Here is an 18245-nt window from a genome sequence, read left to right as displayed (position 1 = left end):
TATGATTGTTGTATACCAAAATCCAGGGAATTACAGTAGTCCAGGCGGGAAGTGATTAAAAAGCATGAATAACTTTTTCCAGGTCCTTCTGTGGGAGATAAGGCTTTACCTCAGGCATGAAGCTAACTTTAGTGACAGCCCTTAATGTAGATCAATTAATAAAACAAAACAAAAACCACGCCAAGTAATTACAATTTAAAGTTGTAATTTTAATTTCATAAAAGCTAAAAAGAAGAAAACGCATGAAAAGATAAAGGAAAGTGAATGGCAAAAGCCGGAATACTGACGTGTTATTACCGGACAACATATACACTGAAGGAGCCGTGAAGGGATGAGTCATGTGACTTCATGCTTTTCTCGCGAGATCTTCCTGACTGCAGAAAACATGGCAGACGAACACGCGCGGAAGTGGGACCGCTGCCTTGCTGACACAGCGGTGAAAACAGGTTAATTTCTTTTTATATACGCAGTGTAATTGTTTGCTGCTCTTATTAAACACTTGGCTGTGTGTGAAACCTGGAGAATAAGGCGCACTACAGGTCAGAGCCGAGCGAGAAGTCATTTTAGCTGGACCTTAGTGTGACACTAAGGTCAAAGTTGTCTGCTGTACAGATGAAACTTAATATTTGTTAACTCTGTAGTATTATATCATAAAAAAAGCAGACATAGCCACGAGGTGGAAGTTATTACCTGTGTTTGAGTGGGAAAGTGTGCGAAGTCACGCCCTAAAGCAGATTAATTTATCTGTTTTTGGACTCTCTTGATCTACCTGCCCTTTCTCCACTACTTGCAGCCTTAATCAGTATCTTACAGCGATTATAAGGACCGAATCATTTATTTTAGTTATAAAACCAAGCAATGTCTGCAGTTGCAGAAGGGATATACAAACTAATAAAAACTAATAAAAATGTTTTAAATGAAATGAAATTAAAACAACCTAAAACAATTCTGCGAACCTGGAAAATAACTAACTAAAACAAAACAAAACAAAAACGAAGCGGCAATATCCTTATTTATATTACTTGTTAGTTTAATTAAACAAAACTTCTCGCAGCTTTCCTGACGAGGCTTTGATGGATCCGTTTATTGAGACTCTGGGTATCTACAACACTGTCAGTCAACAGCTTACAGAAAGTGTATTTTTTTTAATGTAATTCCTGCACTGATTTTCTGCTATACACTAATAATAATTTTTTTTAATTAAATTAAAAAAATAACAGGAAAAATAATAAAAACAAAACTAAAATTAAACATGAACAACAGAAAGTAAACTGACACAAGAAAACCTGCTCTGGAAACTGAGAGTAAACTTAAAGAAAAAACAAAAGGACATTTTTAAAAAAAGAACCTGTTAAAATACCAAGTTTTTTTATGGTCATTCTGTCAGATAACAACCAAATAACAATTTTGTTTGGTTTTTTTTGGTTTTGTAAATGCTATTAGTTAACAATCTATCAGTGTCTTTTTTTCACACCTTAAATATATATTTATATGACAATAACATAGTTGTTTATCACAGTTAATCTAAGTACAGGTTTGTGACATCAGTGTCTGTATACAAACATTTAAAGTTGTAATCTGTAGGGAGCAGATAACATTTATTTTTTGTATATATGTTTGATATAAATCTTAATATGAACACCTCATTTCTTTGCCTCTGTGTTTTTTGCATGTACACCTGGTTTATTGCACTGCTGTTTTTGTTGTTGTTTTTTTTATTTTTTTCGTTGTGGAGGTCAGGCTATATGGGCTCTGTTCTATTTATTTATTTTTTGATTTATTTTCTCCGCTGCTTTGCTAAGACTACTGTAATCTGCGCTTTACGTCAGGCTCGCTGAAAAGAAGAGGTGTAGTCAGGTGACCTTTGAACTAGTTTTACTGGTTTTTATTCATTTTTTGAACTTGAATCTTTATTCACACCAGGCATTCATTTGGCAGTTAAAGTTTACGCAAAAATCAAAAACAGATGTTTTAAGAATTTCATATTTGTAGTGTAAAGATGTTTGTAAAGATTTTTTTTTTTTCATTTTTCTTTTTTTTTGAACGAAGAAAAATGTTGGCATGCAGTTCAGAGTAAAAAGGGGGAAAAGTCTCATTTTTAGTTCACTGTTTTGCGAGCTAATTGTTAAAACAATTTTATGTAATTTTGTTTAATATTATTTATTTTAATTAGATAAATTTAGCCCATTATTAGCAGGAAGTGAAGCACTGAGAGAAGAGCGTGAATGAGCAAGTCTTTCTTCTACTTGTTGACTTAACAAAAGCTTAATTTTTCACCATTATCTCTTTGATATTTAATATCCATAAATTTCATGGCAAAATAACAATACACAGTATTGAACAGTTTGCAGCAGACAGGCTTAAATTGCCAGAACCATCAGTTATGCAACAACACAAGCAGGGATTTCTTTCACAGTGAGAGCATTATTGAAATTTATAGATGTTTTACTTTCTTCGCTGGGCTCTGGCCCTCAGTGAAAGTCACTGCTGGTGAACCACCAGTGAGTTACAGTGAGCACAGCGCCATGGGGTCTTCTGTGGTATTCTGTTCAGTGTTGGTCCAGCACTAAAACACTTAGACTGGCAAAACATCTGTTCAAAGATACACCTAATGACGTCAGTCTTAGCACAATAAAATGTGTAATCTTGCTGGGAGGAAAACATCTGCATCGTGGCACTGCTTCGTGCTCAGTGGAGCAAATTGCCAGCTGTGCCAAGGTGTGTCTGGTAGCCAGAGAAACACTGCAGTACATGCTCTGCTCAGGGGGTTGTTAAAAAAATAGCTTAGCTGATCCTACATTTATATTCATTCAAGCTTATGTGTTTATCCTATCCTTGATGTGTTAAGAACTCCCAGGATTTTAATAAAGCGAGACATAATGCTATTTTTTTTCTCACAGCTTCAGAATATTTAGATAATCTGTTACATGATTTAAAAAAAAAAAAGTTTGCTTCAAAATAAAAGTAGAGAGTGGGAACTGTGACTCAAAATGTAGCTAAAGATCACATTTTTCATACAGCTGTGATGAAAACAAGATGAATAAATCAAGCTCTTTTTATAAAGGGACTGAGTTTCATGTAGAGTGGTGTTAAGAAAAGAGCCGTCATCCTCTTCATAGTCAGGAAAAACGGTGTTTACCGGACATGAAGTATTTAATTTGAGGAACTTGTAAACAATGCTAATGAGAACAGCCATTAATAGTGAATATTCATGTCATTTCTAGAAACACTATCACATTGTTGGAACAAGAAGACTTATGTGTGCATGCAGCTATTTAAAAGTGATTCAGCATAAATACATTTTATAAATGCTTCATTTCAAACTAAACCCCTAAATATCCAACCGATGCTTATTTTGCCAGGGGTGCTTTTGTGTTCCCTACCACTACATTTTGCATACTTTAAAAAAAAATGTTTGTCTGTCTTCTGATCCATAAAGGTTGGTTAAAACTTTATATAATAGACTGCTCATGGTTGGTGCCTCAACACATGTCCGTGCACCCTCAGCTTTAGCTGTTAAAGACGCGAGTCCGCACCGTTGCAGTTTAAGAGGCGCTACTTTAGCCCCGTTCTCACTGATTGAGACGGGCTGTAACTGTGGTTGTTAAGATTTCAACTGCGCATCATGGTGATTTCCAAGCTGCTGTTTTTCTGAACTCGTCTCCCAAAGAAGGTTTCATGTAATTATGGTACATCTAGATATGGCCACAATGACACAGATTCAACCATAAATGAGCCACAGCTTCACCTTTTTTAACCAGAAAGAGCAGATACAGCTGTGCTGACAACCAGCAGCTGTGCACTCTCCAAAATTGGTCTTTTTAGAAAGAGTGTTGAGTAAGAAAAGCGTCAAACTGTTCCTGCTTTCTGTTGTATTTACAGAGCACTTTACTATTATAACCAGACTGCTTGGGTCAGCGGGAATGCAAAAACTATTATATGCGTATAAAGTATTGTGCAGGACAGCAAAACTATTACAGAAAAAAATTCACTCAGCAATCCTTCAGGAGCTCTTGGGTATTTTTTTCCCTCTAGGTGTCGACCTGTTTGTAGAGCCTTATTTTCATTGTTGCATCATCTGTAGTTTAAGGTCTTCGGTCGTCTGTCACACACGTCTAAGATTATTTGCATTTTTTCCATGAATCCATGAATCTGAATATGAACAAGACTTGCGAGTCCACAGTCTTGCTTGCTAACGCTGAGACAGTCTTTTGTCTGTCCTGGCTGTCTATCCAATAGTTGTTTTAAATATTCCAGTTGTGATCAGAGTGGTAGACTTTGCTAACACTGTCATGTGAACCAGATGAATGTGGGAATCTGTGTCTCACTTCTTGCTGCAGAATGCATCTCCTGTGCAAACAGATTTCCTCCCGACTTTGTTTACGCCGGGCTATTTGGAACTGCGCGTCTCATTTTGGGCGAGTTTGATTCAAAGACGTCTGCTTTCTGCGTTATGTTTAAATCGACTAATACATGTTTGCACGTTTGTCTAGTGATGCCAGGCTGTGCTATCCCTAAACGCACCCCACCAGCCAGGCTGAAAGCTGGAAACACAAGGGGTCTGTCCAGAGTAGAGCTGCAGAATAAAAAGAAAATATTGTTACAATTTCACATTGTTATGACCTTGTCATGTTTGGCAGAGTAATTTCTTTAGTTAAAGCAGAGCAGATCCTCAACAGTGGCCTCTGTCCAAACACATTGAATCATCATTAGTTCTAAAAGGAAACTATGCACTCAAAATCATCTTAAAATTGCAGTGTTGCAATGCAACAATATTTGCCAGGGGTATACGACTCGAGTTGTAATTGAACTAAATTCAGTAAATCGGGGTAATTAAAAGTGACTTATTGATACCATTTGCAGAAAATACTTCAGCTAATGATTAAATGAATAGCAACCCAATTAACAGGCTCTGGACTTGATTTGCTGGCAAAGCACGTGGAGTATTTTCAGCCCTGTGGGTTGTGTATTTCATTCTTCTCCAGCACAAATGTTTTTGTTATAATCCACCCCTCCTTTGGAGATGTCAAGACAAAAGGAAAGATGCCAAAATGAGATGTTGATCTGCCCTCAGTTTCTGCCAGTGCTTTTACTGTATTACAGTCAGTGGAAAATCAAGAGGATTCAAAATATGCTCTGGCTGGAGAGCAAAGCAAGACTGTGGCTGTAATAGACGGCAAATCTTAACTTCATCTAAATCTTTGCTTGAAATGGAAGCAGAAGGAATGATTTATTGTTGATGTGTGCTGATAAAGAGGATGAGCAAAGTCTTTTGTGGTCTTGTTTGACATTTGTAAGCTGTGTAATGGGGAACAGTCTTAGGGTTCTGGTTCAGGCGCACCGGTCATGCTGCATAGCTCTCTGAATCCAATTAGGAGTCGGAGGGGCCCAAATGGCTGTTTTTATGTGCTTTCTGTGCTGGCTGGCCTGCTGTTGGGTGTGGTGTGGCCTGCAGCGAGGTGAAGTTAAACGCACAAACACATTCCTCCTCAAGATCCCACTCTGGACTCAGGAGTTCGAGCAACTTTGGCAATCTCTCTGCGCACCCACTGACCTCTCACCTCTCCTGCTCTCTGCGTTTCTCCTCTTTGGATTGGTTCCCCCTCTCCTGAACCCCTTTTACGCTTTGCTTTCTTTCTAAGTTGTTTTCTGTGTTTTGTTTTGTTTTTTCTTTCCTCCCCTTTATTCCTGTCTTTTGCTCATTAGTTTAGTCTTGCTAAGTGGCACTACCTTCCAACTTCTGCACCAAATATTCGCTCATTACAGCCGACCAGATTTTTAGCTGGCCAGTTTTCACGCTGGATGGGAGATGATCACATTACCTCAGTAATAAAGTCAAATCAATAGGAGGTAGTTTAATAAAACCACTAATAATTCTCTCTCTTTGCAGTAACGGGCCTCGGTGTTGGCATTGTGTTCTCGCTCATTGTCTTTAAACGTAAGTATTATTTCAGAAAACCCTCCTTTTCTTTTCTTAGTAAGCCATCCAACAGGGATTATTTTTCTCCGCTAGGTCGCGCGTGGCCTTTGTCATTTGGTTCAGGCTTGGGACTGGGCATGGGCTACAGCAACTGCCAGCATGACTTTAGGTCACCATATCTGATTCATGGTCGCATGGTTAAGGTAAGCGCACAGTGTAATTTTCATTGTTTATCAGAGGTCTGTGACACACGATCACATCATGCTGCATGACTCCTCTGTGTTCATTTTTCAGGACCAGTAATGAAGGACTGAAGATGACGAGGGCTTTCTCATCTGTTTATTGTAATGCTTGTTTTTGGGGGGGATTGAGTTTTTTTGGGTTTTTTTTGCTGCACTGGTATTAATCTGCAATGATGCCCACACTGTGTTTATAAAACATTAAATATATATTTAATAAAGTCATTGTGGGAAAAAGCTTTGTCTCCTCGGTTTTTCTGTGCGAATGTTCGAGAAGAATGAAGTGTGGTTTGGGGGTGGGAGGTAATTTTGTGTGTTAATGAGCTGGGAGACTCGAGCTCCTGCTGTTTTGGAATGAGGGCCAGGTTCAGCATCTGCAGCCCTCTCGGAGAGTGGGAGGATGAAAAGTTGTGCAGAATGGTGAAATAAAGGGGGATCAACTGTTAGATGAACAAACCCGAGCACTGACAGGAGAAAAATCGGAAAGAAGCTATGTTTGCATTCACATATCAGCCGCTAGTTTATGTCATGGATGCCTATATCTCTTTCTGATATCGAGAAGAGAGAAACCCAGTCTGGTTTTTATTCATAGTAGACCAAACAGGCTGCGGCCTGCTGTGGAGCCCTGTTTTGGGTTGCTTGCTATGACTGTGACAGTTTTCATCAGAGATTAGGAGAAAACATACTGGGAGGAATCTCTTCTGTCCTGTGTATTCATTGGCTGCGTGTCTGCTTGGCGAGATTGTTGTGAGTGTGATTGATCACTAATGTGTGGTTTTGCGGGCTGCTGGGAGAGAAGAGAAATTGTTTGTGTGAGCGTGTGCACATGCACACGTTTATCCAGCCCCCTGGTGAAGCAGAATCTGAGGAATGCAGAGAAATGCCATTTCTAGACTGGAGCTTATTACTAACAGGTGAGTTCTGCACTTTGCACGTCTGAACACAACACATGCCGTACACTTTCACATCAAAGAAAACACTGCTGCATGCACTCTCTATTACACACGGTCATATTTTCCCTCTTCATCACAGTAACGGTTTTCCCGGCACATACATTCCTGCACACAATGGAATCATATTCATTCCCCAAGCGTTCAAAGGCCTGTTTCTTCAGAGCTGGTGTGCTGCAATGCATCAGGCACAGAGTAAGCCTGTCAGAAATTAAGCCGTGTCACTCATCCCCTGTCCATTAAAATATTTGTTTGTAAGTGAAGCATGAAACCGATAGGGGGCTGATGAACGCATGCCAAGCTGAACACCTGTGAGCAAAGGTGCAGTGGTCGGTAGAAGTGCAGGAACAGGATGCCAGTGCGTGTGTGGGAACTGGAGGGGGAGGTGAGTGGTGACCCAGCTGAGGTGTAATAAAGCAGCCAAAACCCAAAGGCTATACGTGTCTCAACGTTCTCCATGATGAACCATAATTACAAGACCAGTAACACTACCTAATACCAACTACTCATCTAATGGCTAAAATTGTCAAGGCTAGCAAATTTCTGCCACAAAGTACAAGACCAGATCCAGATGTGCCATGCATGTGCTCGGGCAAGACTCCAGCTTGGAGTTGCCGTGGAAAATGTTAGCATGATGTTACCAGAGGTGATAAGGTAAAGAGGAGTGAAGTACACATTTAGTTTACGTTTTCCTTTTAGCAGATTTTATACATAAAACAAGACTAATGGACCTATTTCCATGTAGTTACCACAGCTTGGCTCAGTTACTTAAGTAAAAGTAGTAACACTAAACCCCAGGACACTCTATTATTGGTAAATTAAAGGGGAAAAAATCGTCCCATAAGTGCTATGCTGTGTTAATTTATTCATTTCACTAAAACATTTGTACATTAATTTATATGTCTTGTTATGACAGATTGTAAATTGAATTTACTTGAAGTATGCGTTCAAAATATTACTTTTAAAGGTATAACTGTCAAATTTTAACCTTAAAATGTTATGACGGCAGCAATCAATAATAAAGTAAAAGCGTACAAGCATCTTAAATTGCACTTCTTACTCGTTAGTTAAACCTGTATAATTCTTAATAACGATCATCGGGCACAGTTTTATTCACATGCATGGCTGCTTAATTAGTTACACGTGTTAAACTGCCTATTAACCCAAATATTAAGTTCAGTTTTATTCACAAAGTGCCAAATCACAACAGCAGTTACCTCAAAGCATTTATATTGTAAGGTGACAAACCCCCCCCAAAATCGAGGGCAAGCACCTGGGGACTTTAAAATAGAAACCTCTGGCAGAACCAGGCTCAGGGAGGGGCAGTCATCTGCTGCAGCTGGTTAGGGGTCTAATCAGCCAATCACATGGCAGTAAAGCTAACACATTTAGGCACATAGACATGGTCAAAAATACCGTGAAGTTCAAACATCGTCGAGCATCAGAACAGAGAAGAAGGATGGAATTGTTGCCAGACATTCTGGTCTGAATATTTCAGAAACTGCTGATCTGCTGGGATTTTCTCACACAGCCATCTGATGATGGTTTGAACAGAGGAAATATCCGTTCAGCATCAGCTGTCTGAGTAAAAATGCCTCGATTATATCAAAGGAGAATGACCAGACTGCTTCAAACTGATATGAAAGCATACTGTTGCTTACTCAAACAATCAACTCAGCTAAGGTATACAGAAGAGCTGCTACAGCAGCAGAAGACCACACCAGAGGACACATCTGTTAGCTAAGAACAGAAAATTTAGGCTACAGTTCTCACAGGGGTCACCACAACTGGGAAACAGAAAATTTGCAGATCAACATCTCTGGATTTCTCCTGCGACAACCAGATGGTAGGATCAGATGTGGTAATAATAAACAACACGAATGCATGGATTCAAACTTGCTTGTATCAGTGGTTCGGGTTGGTGGTAGTGGTGTAAACATGTGGAGGAGATTTTCCCGGCACACTTTGGGCTGCCTCAGCACCAAACTGAACATCCTTTAGACACCACAGCCTACCTGAGTATAGTTTCTGACCACATCCAACCCTTTATGACCACAAAGTATCCATCTTCTAGTGGCTGCTTAATTTCAGCAGGATAACATACTGTCACCATCACACCTCAAACACCTTGCACCTTTGGGAGTGTTTGTATTGAGAGATTCATATGATGGATGTGCAGCAACTGTGTGATGCTGTTAATATGGACCAAAATCTCTGTGGATTTTTTTCTGGCACTTTGTTCCGTTTATGCCAGAAAGAATTAAGGCATTTCTGTGGCAAAAGGGTAAATCTAATAAAGTGTCCAGTGATTGTATTTCAACACTGTGTGTGTGCATGTTGTATATTTTCACAATGGATTCCCCACTGAATGCATATATTGGTTCCTGTCAGTGGTTTAGACCAAGAGAAGACACTGACATCTATCAGTATCTCACTTTGGGTATGGACTACACCAAAGGCCGAACTCCAAGCTTGTCCCCTTATGTTTCCGTTTTAAATTCGTTTTGAACGGAGTCCAATCACAAGTCAGGAGAACCGGAGAGCATAATGCATTTCAGCAACTGCTCATGAGTCTGTCAGTGATTTCACTCCAAACATACTTAGGAGCCTGAAATAAATCAAACCCTCTGAGCTTCTGGTTAGTAACCAGCTATTGTCATTTCATCATCCCGAAGTTTTTTTTAGTGGTTTAAGGGGAATAAAGGCGAACACAGCAGGGGCTTCACATCTGTTTACCAGTTATATTTCATCAGACATTGTGTTGTTAATGTTTCAATTTTCCAAACATATGTTATCAAAGCAATGCCAGATGTGTGTGCGTGACTTGAAATATGCCCTGTATGTGTAATATTCACATAATTGCATGTGTGTCTAGTTAACACGATCACTCCTGCTTAGGGAAACATTTGAAAGCGTTCCAGCACTTCCCCTCCCTCTCTGCTTTCTCTCGTCCAGAAACGGCACAGCAGGACCCCTGTCTGAGGGCTCAGCCGCGCCTAAACCCAGCCTGAGAGTTTTACAACAAAAGACAACAAGTTGGAGAGTGTTTTTCGGCGCAGTTACACGGGAATTCAACCCGGGACGGGAGGAGAACAAAGGGGAGGGACGGTCTGAGCTGATGGACTCGGAGATGAGATAGCGCTCATACCCTGCCCCAGCTCCCCATCCATCTTCTTCTTCTTCCTCTCGGTTGATCGGACGGTTGCTTGTTTTACCGGATGATGTGACAGTTTTATGACAATCTGTGCTTGGATTTTCACCACGTGATCATACTGTTTAGTTACCAGCCCACGGTGATATCCGACAACCCGGGTTTAGGTGAGGGGGGCTCGGCTCAGCAGGACCGTGGCGAAGCGCTCAATTCCCCGGCTTTCGTGAGCAGTGGTAAGTGCCTCAACTGACCTCCCGGCGCTGTTGAAGAGAACGTACTTGATTACTTTAGAAAGTAACCCCATGATATAACCGCTATACATCCAAGTGACGCTTTGAGGTCGTCTCACCTTCTTAAATGAGCTGAATTAACTCTGGGAATAAAAAATAACCACGAAAAAACCCATTTACATAACTGTACAGATACAGAAGCTGTTGTGTGATAATTTTGTATGTTTTGGTTTATTTTAAAGGATGTTTAAAATTTTGGGAGGCTAAATGTAAATGTAACGCATGAATGCTAAGTTAATTCAAATTCAGATTTAATGGTCTCAACTATTTGGGAAAACAGATTTTAGCTGTATCACATGTCTTCCCTTATAATTGAATATGAAACACTGATATATTATTGTAACGCTTTCCAGACTTTCGGCTGAAACCCCGCTCTCTTCTTTTTTAAGCTAAAACCCAGAGTCTGGAGTCTTAAAGTCCGTCAAAGCAGGACATTATAAACATATATATTTATTTTATTAAAAACATTTCGTCGGCCTCACAGCCCACCACAGCAGCCTCTTGTAGGCTCTCTGTCTCCAAAATCGATCCTTTAGAGTCGCAGACATATTGAAGTGCTAAAAAGCGTGTAAAACAGTGGATGTGGGTGACCACATCCAGACACTTTTAATAAGCACCAGGAGAAAACGATTTTGTAGCTTGTAAATGACGTTAATGGCTGAGGCATTTTTAAAGAAGAGAGCGAAACAGAGGAGAGCTTTGCCTCCCACTCCCATTGTATCCCCTCTATTCTCTGACACTATAAACCCATTTTAACGTCCTCACTGCACACGTTCAACAAGTTTTTATCCAATCAAATGCACCAAACCCGGTAAGAAGAAACAATCTGACTGATGCACAAGGACGTGTGGGTTGTAAGATGCTATAGGCACCAGGAAGTTGTCAATCCACATGAGCAGGGACATGCAAAGTTCAGATTTCACACCGACTGAAAACTGGCGCTATGTGACCTGCAGGCAACAGATGGCGTGACGAGACTTTGCTTTTCACAGAGTTAACAGAGCGGCGGCGTGTTGTGGTTTTCTGCTCCTTTAGGTGCAGTCATGTGGGAGAGGATTCAGATTTGCTGCGCACTGTTTGCACTGTATTCAGCGGCACCGCCTGCACACATCAACCGCCTGGCGCTGTTCCCTGACAAGAGCGCCTGGTGCGAAGCCAAGAACATCACACAGATAGTCGGGCACACGGGATGTCAGCCTCGCTCTATTCAAAACAGGTCAGGATGAAGGCCCTCTCTGTCCGATTATCTCTCAGTGCAGCTGAAAACAAATAAAGGAGAAATGCCTTGATATCATTAGGTTACGCTATCAATAGTCATGCCTCATTCAGTTTGTAGGGCACATTATTTAATCGGCAATCACTAAATATGTCTTTGTTCTTAGCCAAAAAGTTTCTTTAAAAAGACTGTGGTGCTCAAACGAGCTCCAGCAGAGTGCGCGTCTGCTAAAAGTCAAATAAAAAGTTTGTCTCAGTCCATATTTATTAAATCTGTGTGCATGACTAGACGGCTGCATTCAGAGAGGAAGCTAATGACAAGATGTTCTTTGGAAGAGGTAGTCATGCATAAGCCTGGAGTCGTTCGTATTTTTTAACGGAACTAAAACCAAAATTATGTGTGCAAAACCTTTAGGCAATTGACTTTTTTTTAAAAGCAAACTACAAAGAGCAAAACAGCTAGCATGATAGTAGAAAACACGTTTATCTATGCAAAAGATCCCTGATCTGAGGTCGGGAGGACAGACCCAGAGTCATGGGGTTAAAAGCTAGCGCCCACATAAATGACGTCACATCTGTGTCAAATCCAGCGTGGATCAATCCGCCGCGGCGACCCCTGGGAAATAAGGGAGCAGCCAAAACTGCCTCTTACTACAGTTATTTTGTGTAGTTACAAAACTAAATAAAATGGAACCAGAGATAACTCAGGACGTGTGTACACTCTGAGTCATCTTCACAAAGAGTTGTGTTTGTGTGCTGAACGTGTAAATGTTGCCCCTGACAAACAGCATCCATAGTTTCACATTTAAAAATACGAAACCCACCTCTGAAAGTAGCTCAAGTTTAGTAAAACTAAACTAAACTAAACTAAACAATCAAACACAGTCTGGAAACTAACTGAAACTAAACAAGCAAAAACTTTAAACATACAGAAATAAATAGAGCCTGACCGATACCGATATCCAGAATATCAGCCGATATTTTTCTCCTTCCAGACACACAGATATGCCTAACATTTGTCACGTGTAGTTATTTATTTACTCATATATGCTCTTCCCGATTCTGCTCTGATCAGCTGATTGTTGTTTGTGGCATTTCAAACACGTTCAACAGGGAAGTTGCAGAGTGCCCTCTGGTGGACAAACTATGCAATGTATCTGTATTTTTATAAACGCAAATATCGATAGATGCGCAAATGGCTAATCTCAGTCTATAATGCTGTCTCACTGATAAATAGTACCAGCCCTGGAAATAAAAACTAACTAAATAAAGAAACAACAAAATTGCAATAACTGTGACGCAGGACCTTTGGTTCTTACCTAAAACATAAATCTAACAAATTTAACTGACCACCACACAGTGTTTATGCCACAGCCCAAAATTAACAGTATTGTTAATTACTCAAAAGCGATTTTTTATGTTTCTGTAATGTTTATTCACCAGCATGCAGAGGCTTGTTAATAAAAATGACATTTTTAATGCTGAAATATAATTATAGTTGTTATACATAAACTTTTTAAAATTAAGATTAAGATGTCGAACTACAGTTATTTACTTGTAATCTGTAAACTCTGTTGCTAACCTCGCCCTCACACCCTGTCAGCACCGGCAGGGATTTATATAACCATAGAGAAAACAACAATGTGAATAATAAAACAAGCATAAAAACAACAACAACAACAAAAAAAAAAACAGCATCCCTCGTGGCAAAGTAAATGTGTTTGGCACAACAAAGGATCCAGACCATAAATGTGTTATCTAAAACAGCTGGATAGGGCAGGTTTTAAAAAAGAAAGATGTTTTTGACAGATTTCAAGTGAAGCTATTAAATTTGTGAAGCGCTCCATATAAAACAAGGTCTTTATATATATATATATATATATATATATATATATATTTAAAAAGGCCAAAAAGTTCCTGAAGCAATTGTCAGACAAACAGGAGTACACAGTGTTTTTATTGTGAACTATTTACTGTACTTTTCTGTATAAAAGATTTTTTGAGGCCAGGCGACAGCTAACTGTTCTTTATACCTTCAGGCTGCATGACTGACAAAGCTGGTCAAAGATACATTGTTATTCCTATAAAGCTCTCTCAGTAAAACTTGATATGCATTCTTTCTCTTTCACACACTGCTTCCTGTATTTGTTTGAACAGTATTGTAGAAAAACGTGTTTTCCCATCACCTTTATCCTGGCTTTCACTTGAAATCACAACTTGGCTGGTAATTCCCATTTACGCATTACACGTCTCTGTGATTTGCCTCAAGGCTACAAGGCATCCTCAGACTTGGTAAATCAGTTCACATTTCAGGCTCTTTTTTTGTGAAATTATTACTTCTTACTCTTGCTCGGCATGAACGCTGCTTCTGTGTAGTTGAATGAGAAATAATAAACCCTCTCCTCTTTCTTGCAGAGCTTGTCTGGGTCAGTGTTTCAGTTACAGCGTCCCCAACACATTTCCACAGTCAACCGAGTCTCTGGTCCACTGTGACTCCTGCATGCCTGCCCAGACACAGTGGGAAGTGGTAAGAGTTATTGGACATTAGTCAGTTAGCAACCCCACACCAACAGTGACTTGTCAGAGTCGCAAACAAACCGCAAAGTTCCCGACATAAAGGGTGGAAAGCACGCTGTCCTCACCAGCAAAGCAAAAAAGCAGAAGATCTCGAAAAGGAGATCAGAATAGATCATAGTTACTTTTGTCTGACGTGAACCTTTAGCCTGTGTTTTAGATTATTTTAAGGTTCTTTGTCCCTTGTAACCAGAAGGAATCCACTCTTAGAAAAACAAAGGCTTTGTGGTGAGATGTATGTAGTTTGGAAGGCTGCCAGGTAGGCTCGGTGGATGGGACCGCAGGTGAGGTCACCTCATGTTTCAGTGGAAAGATATTGTACCTTGGAGCAGACAGCCGTTACCAGATAGTTTAATTAATTTCTGCACGTTTTTTGTTTCACAAGACAAGACGGGGGAAAAAAGTGCCTTCACGCTCACACCTTACAGTTAATTATCTGAAAATGGACGTCTGCGCCTGCGGTTGTGATTGTTGTTTCAGGACTTTAAACAGAATTCAGTTTGAGGCAAAACAAAGTCAGCTCTCATGAAAGTGGATACTGCTCCCTGCTGCTTTGGCTCTTGATAAAATTGCTGAATGATCATTTTCATTGGATAATGGAAACAGTGAGGGGGAAGTTGCGTGAGGTCTGGAGAACTGGCTGAGCTTGTGTAACTCTTGGGTTTACGGAGGGGGGTTGTGTATTTTTCTGTTTATTTGATTTTCCGGCTTTTCCCAGTATTTCTTTATTCCATCGAGTGTCATAAACTTTGTATGAAAACACAGATCCAGCAAAACAAAAACAAAACTATGAACCAAGAGTCTGGTTAGTGGGACCAAAGACACATTAACGCATTCACAGGAATCCATCTTATAATAAGCATGTTAAATAGGAGGTGATGGAGGAAAAACTATAAGAAAATACTCTTATTTAAACATAAAATATATTATCACACCTTGAGATTATTCAAAATAACAGCTTAACTTAAATACTATACAAATCAATGCAAGGAAACAATAAATATTTCATCTTTCTGCTGAGTTACTTTCAATTCTCAACTCACTCTTTACACATGCATGTGTGCAACTTTGTGTTGGCACAGGTGACGCTGGATTGTCCGGGCAGCGAAGACTCTCCCCGGGTGGATAAGCTGGTGGAGAGGATATTCCGCTGCAGCTGCCAGTCGTGCAGTAAGGAAGGTGCCCAGGAGGGGGCGGTGATGCAGCTGTATCCAGCAGACAACAGCCTGGATCCTGTCCCGTCTTTATCAGACAGCGGGGTTCAGTCTGACCCCCTGCCCCACACAGACACACACTCCTACAAGCATGCTCAACTACACACAGACCATCACTCACTACCACATACATCAGACGGGGGGTAGGTGTGTAATCTTGTCGCTCACTCCAGGGGACTTTGCCGCCCTCCCCACTCTCCCCCGACACTGCATCCTCTGTACCAAGCTGTAGTATTTTAAAGGCACTTTGAAGATATGACTTCACTTTGTGTTAAAGCGTTTCTCTAAAGGCACACACACACACACACACACACACACACACACACACGCGCGCGCACACACACACACACACACACACTCACAGAGTCATGTTATCAGACGGTGTGTATGAACTCATCCAAACACAAAAGCCTGTGCACTCTTTTGTTTGTTGATTAGCACATTCATGTGTGTGTTTGTGCATCCAAACATGACTATAGTCTGTTAATAAGCTGCAGTCTTTTAATCTGCTTCAAATGCATTAAAGTCAGTTGAGATAACTCTCTTTAGTTGTCGTGTTTATCTGAAAGCTTTCCTGCTGCTCTGTCACTTTTGTTTTTTATTTTTTCAATGTCACAAGAAATAAAACTGAAAGCGCTTTGTTTGTGTTGGCTCAAAGACCCACTTTCAGCTTCCTGTCAGGGACTACAAAGATGAAGCTGTGACTCTATTATGTGGTTGTTGTGTGACTCTTGGCCATGGCCACATGGTCTTGTTTTATTGTGACCAACAAAAATGTAGCCATGTCAGACTTTTAATCGATGCTGGTGCCACTTACTGGAGCGAAGAAGAGCTGCAGGATGAGACCCTCCTGCTTGTTGGCCTAAATCTGATCTCAGTGCCACAGAGGAACTTTTACCCTGCACATTTACTCAATTATCTACTTTATTTATGGTGCTGCATTTAAGGGATGTGGTCATGTTTTTCCAGTCGTCTTTAAAAAAATTCTGATATGTCAGTTTTACGTTTATGGAGTTTTCATTGAAGTTATTTGGCAATGAAAGATCATTTTTTGAGGGTTCTTTATTCAATACCACTTTATAATTCTGATCCACTACATTTATTTCAGAATTTTAGTTTCTAAAAAAAATACGATTTTGTATTCAGAACAGATCAAAAACATTGCACAAACTTGTGCTCAACTTGTATTTTTTAAGCCATTAAAGATACATGTTGTACAAATATATACACATTTATCTATATATTACTAGTCCTATGTGTATATATGTGTAGATTATAGGCAGCATTAATTAAATATCCTAATTTTATTAAGACAGAAGAAAATACAAACTCCACACAGATTCAAGCCAAGGACCCATTTCCTGTCAGAGCACTGCACTAACCACTGAGCGCCATTCTGCACTTGTATAATTTTTCTTCAGTAACATTTTATACAGGATTTTACATGTAATAGAGTACACAGTGTGCTTGCACTGCTTCTTAAATAAAGGCTTTGACTATCAGCGAAATGATCCTTTTCTCTGTGACTGCAAAGTAAGGAATGGGGTAGAAAAACCCCAATACCCATTCTGGCCAGGTAATGCAGAGTACGTATCTGACACAAAGACTCAGTACAAATTCTGTCTGTGAGTAACTTGCTAAAATACAGTGATGTGGTGCAGTTAGTTTAAAGAAAATGCTGATGTTTAATATATACACAAGAAACATGCAGGTCTGTTCTGTGCTTTGTTCAGAAAGTTCACAGGTGCTCCAGCAGATGTCAGCAGATGTCACAGGTAGAATCCAGAGAGGCGACATTTATCGTGCACTTTACTTACAAAATCTTCCTCCACACCATCTGCAGCATCTCTCCACTGCTTCATCAATCAATCTTTCATCTCCATTTCTATGTCCAGGCAATGTCTTTTCTCAGCTCAGTTTCATATCCTCCTATCTTTTTCTCTTGTTCGGTGTAATTAAATTTGAGCAGCGAAAGGTTGACTGTCTGTCTGTGCTGGAAAACAAATCGATCATCTTCTTATCTGCAGCCACACAGCTGACAATGTTCTGAGGACTGCAGAGGGAGAAACTCGCAGGGATATTTGTGGACGTATCACAGCCTTCTTTCCTCCCATTCAGCTTTAAATGTGTTCTGTTTTCAAGCTCATATACAAAGCAAAGGCAAACACCTCTCTTATGTAATAAGCTGTTAACTGTTCTTTTATTGTATGCATTTTCTGATCTTGTTTAGTTGCACTGGATGACTGGAGCTTCTTTTTTTGTTGCCTGTAGAGGATGTGTAGGCGTGTCCTCTGGTTGTTTTCAGTTCTATGAATTTAAGCTCACCCTAATCTGATTTTCCTGAGATTTTATCTGATTATCTGACAAGACTGGCTTACATTCACTTCTATAAACTACAGCAAAGGTCACTTGATTGGACAGACACCAAGATAAACAGGTCTGGGCTGTGAGTAGCCAATGATGTAGTACAACTGTTTAAAAACTGATAAAAAATACATGGTGCTACCACTGTCCACTCTCTTTATTAGATATTAGCTATCATTTGTAAATGTAATAATGAAGAACATAAACAACACAAAGACTTTATTTAAAGATGTAGATGATTTGTTTGAAAGAAACAACTCTGACTTCTGACACTGACCACACCCTGGAGCACATTTCTGCATCACAGAGAGAAAAAAAGTGGTCTGTG

At 40.0% G+C, this 18245-nt stretch overlaps 2 protein-coding genes and 1 long non-coding RNA gene across 3 annotated transcripts; all 3 read left to right on the top strand.

Moving 5' to 3' along the window:
• The first annotated feature begins 317 nt into the window (after positions 1–317).
• Positions 318–6397, top strand: LOC120731570 (MICOS complex subunit Mic10-like). Its single transcript, XM_040028647.1, has 4 exons — positions 318–446; positions 5891–5938; positions 6014–6123; positions 6215–6397. The coding sequence occupies exons 1-4, from the start codon at positions 332–334 to the stop codon at positions 6221–6223; spliced, it is 282 nt and encodes a 93-aa protein (XP_039884581.1). The 5' UTR covers positions 318–331; the 3' UTR covers positions 6224–6397.
• LOC120731571 lies at positions 453–3958 on the top strand. Its single transcript, XR_005695389.1, has 2 exons — positions 453–1350; positions 1507–3958. It is a non-coding gene; the product is annotated as an uncharacterized LOC120731571 (long non-coding RNA).
• Positions 6398–10036: 3639 nt separating the features above from the next.
• Positions 10037–17055, top strand: nbl1 (NBL1, DAN family BMP antagonist). Its single transcript, XM_040028645.1, has 4 exons — positions 10037–10493; positions 11586–11766; positions 14181–14292; positions 15422–17055. The coding sequence occupies exons 2-4, from the start codon at positions 11594–11596 to the stop codon at positions 15698–15700; spliced, it is 564 nt and encodes a 187-aa protein (XP_039884579.1). The 5' UTR covers positions 10037–10493; positions 11586–11593; the 3' UTR covers positions 15701–17055.
• Positions 17056–18245: the final 1190 nt, after the last annotated feature.

The sequence above is a fragment of the Simochromis diagramma genome, unplaced genomic scaffold (assembly GCF_900408965.1).
Source record: "Simochromis diagramma unplaced genomic scaffold, fSimDia1.1 OVJJ01000483.1, whole genome shotgun sequence".
NCBI classification, from domain to species: domain Eukaryota; kingdom Metazoa; phylum Chordata; class Actinopteri; order Cichliformes; family Cichlidae; genus Simochromis; species Simochromis diagramma.
Note: the sequence above shows the minus strand (reverse complement) of the source record. Positions and strands in the feature narration are given on the sequence as shown.

Coding starts and splice junctions, on each gene's coding strand:
- LOC120731570 (XM_040028647.1), top strand. CDS start 332: ATGAGTCATGTGACTTCATGCTTTTCTCGCGAGATCTTCCTGACTGCA. Junction 447..5,890: donor TGACACAGCGGTGAAAACAG/GTTAATTTCTTT, acceptor CTCTCTTTGCAG/TAACGGGCCTCGGTGTTGGC. Junction 5,939..6,013: donor CTCGCTCATTGTCTTTAAAC/GTAAGTATTATT, acceptor TTTCTCCGCTAG/GTCGCGCGTGGCCTTTGTCA.
- nbl1 (XM_040028645.1), top strand. CDS start 11,594: ATGTGGGAGAGGATTCAGATTTGCTGCGCACTGTTTGCACTGTATTCA. Junction 11,767..14,180: donor CCTCGCTCTATTCAAAACAG/GTCAGGATGAAG, acceptor TCTTTCTTGCAG/AGCTTGTCTGGGTCAGTGTT. Junction 14,293..15,421: donor CCCAGACACAGTGGGAAGTG/GTAAGAGTTATT, acceptor GTGTTGGCACAG/GTGACGCTGGATTGTCCGGG.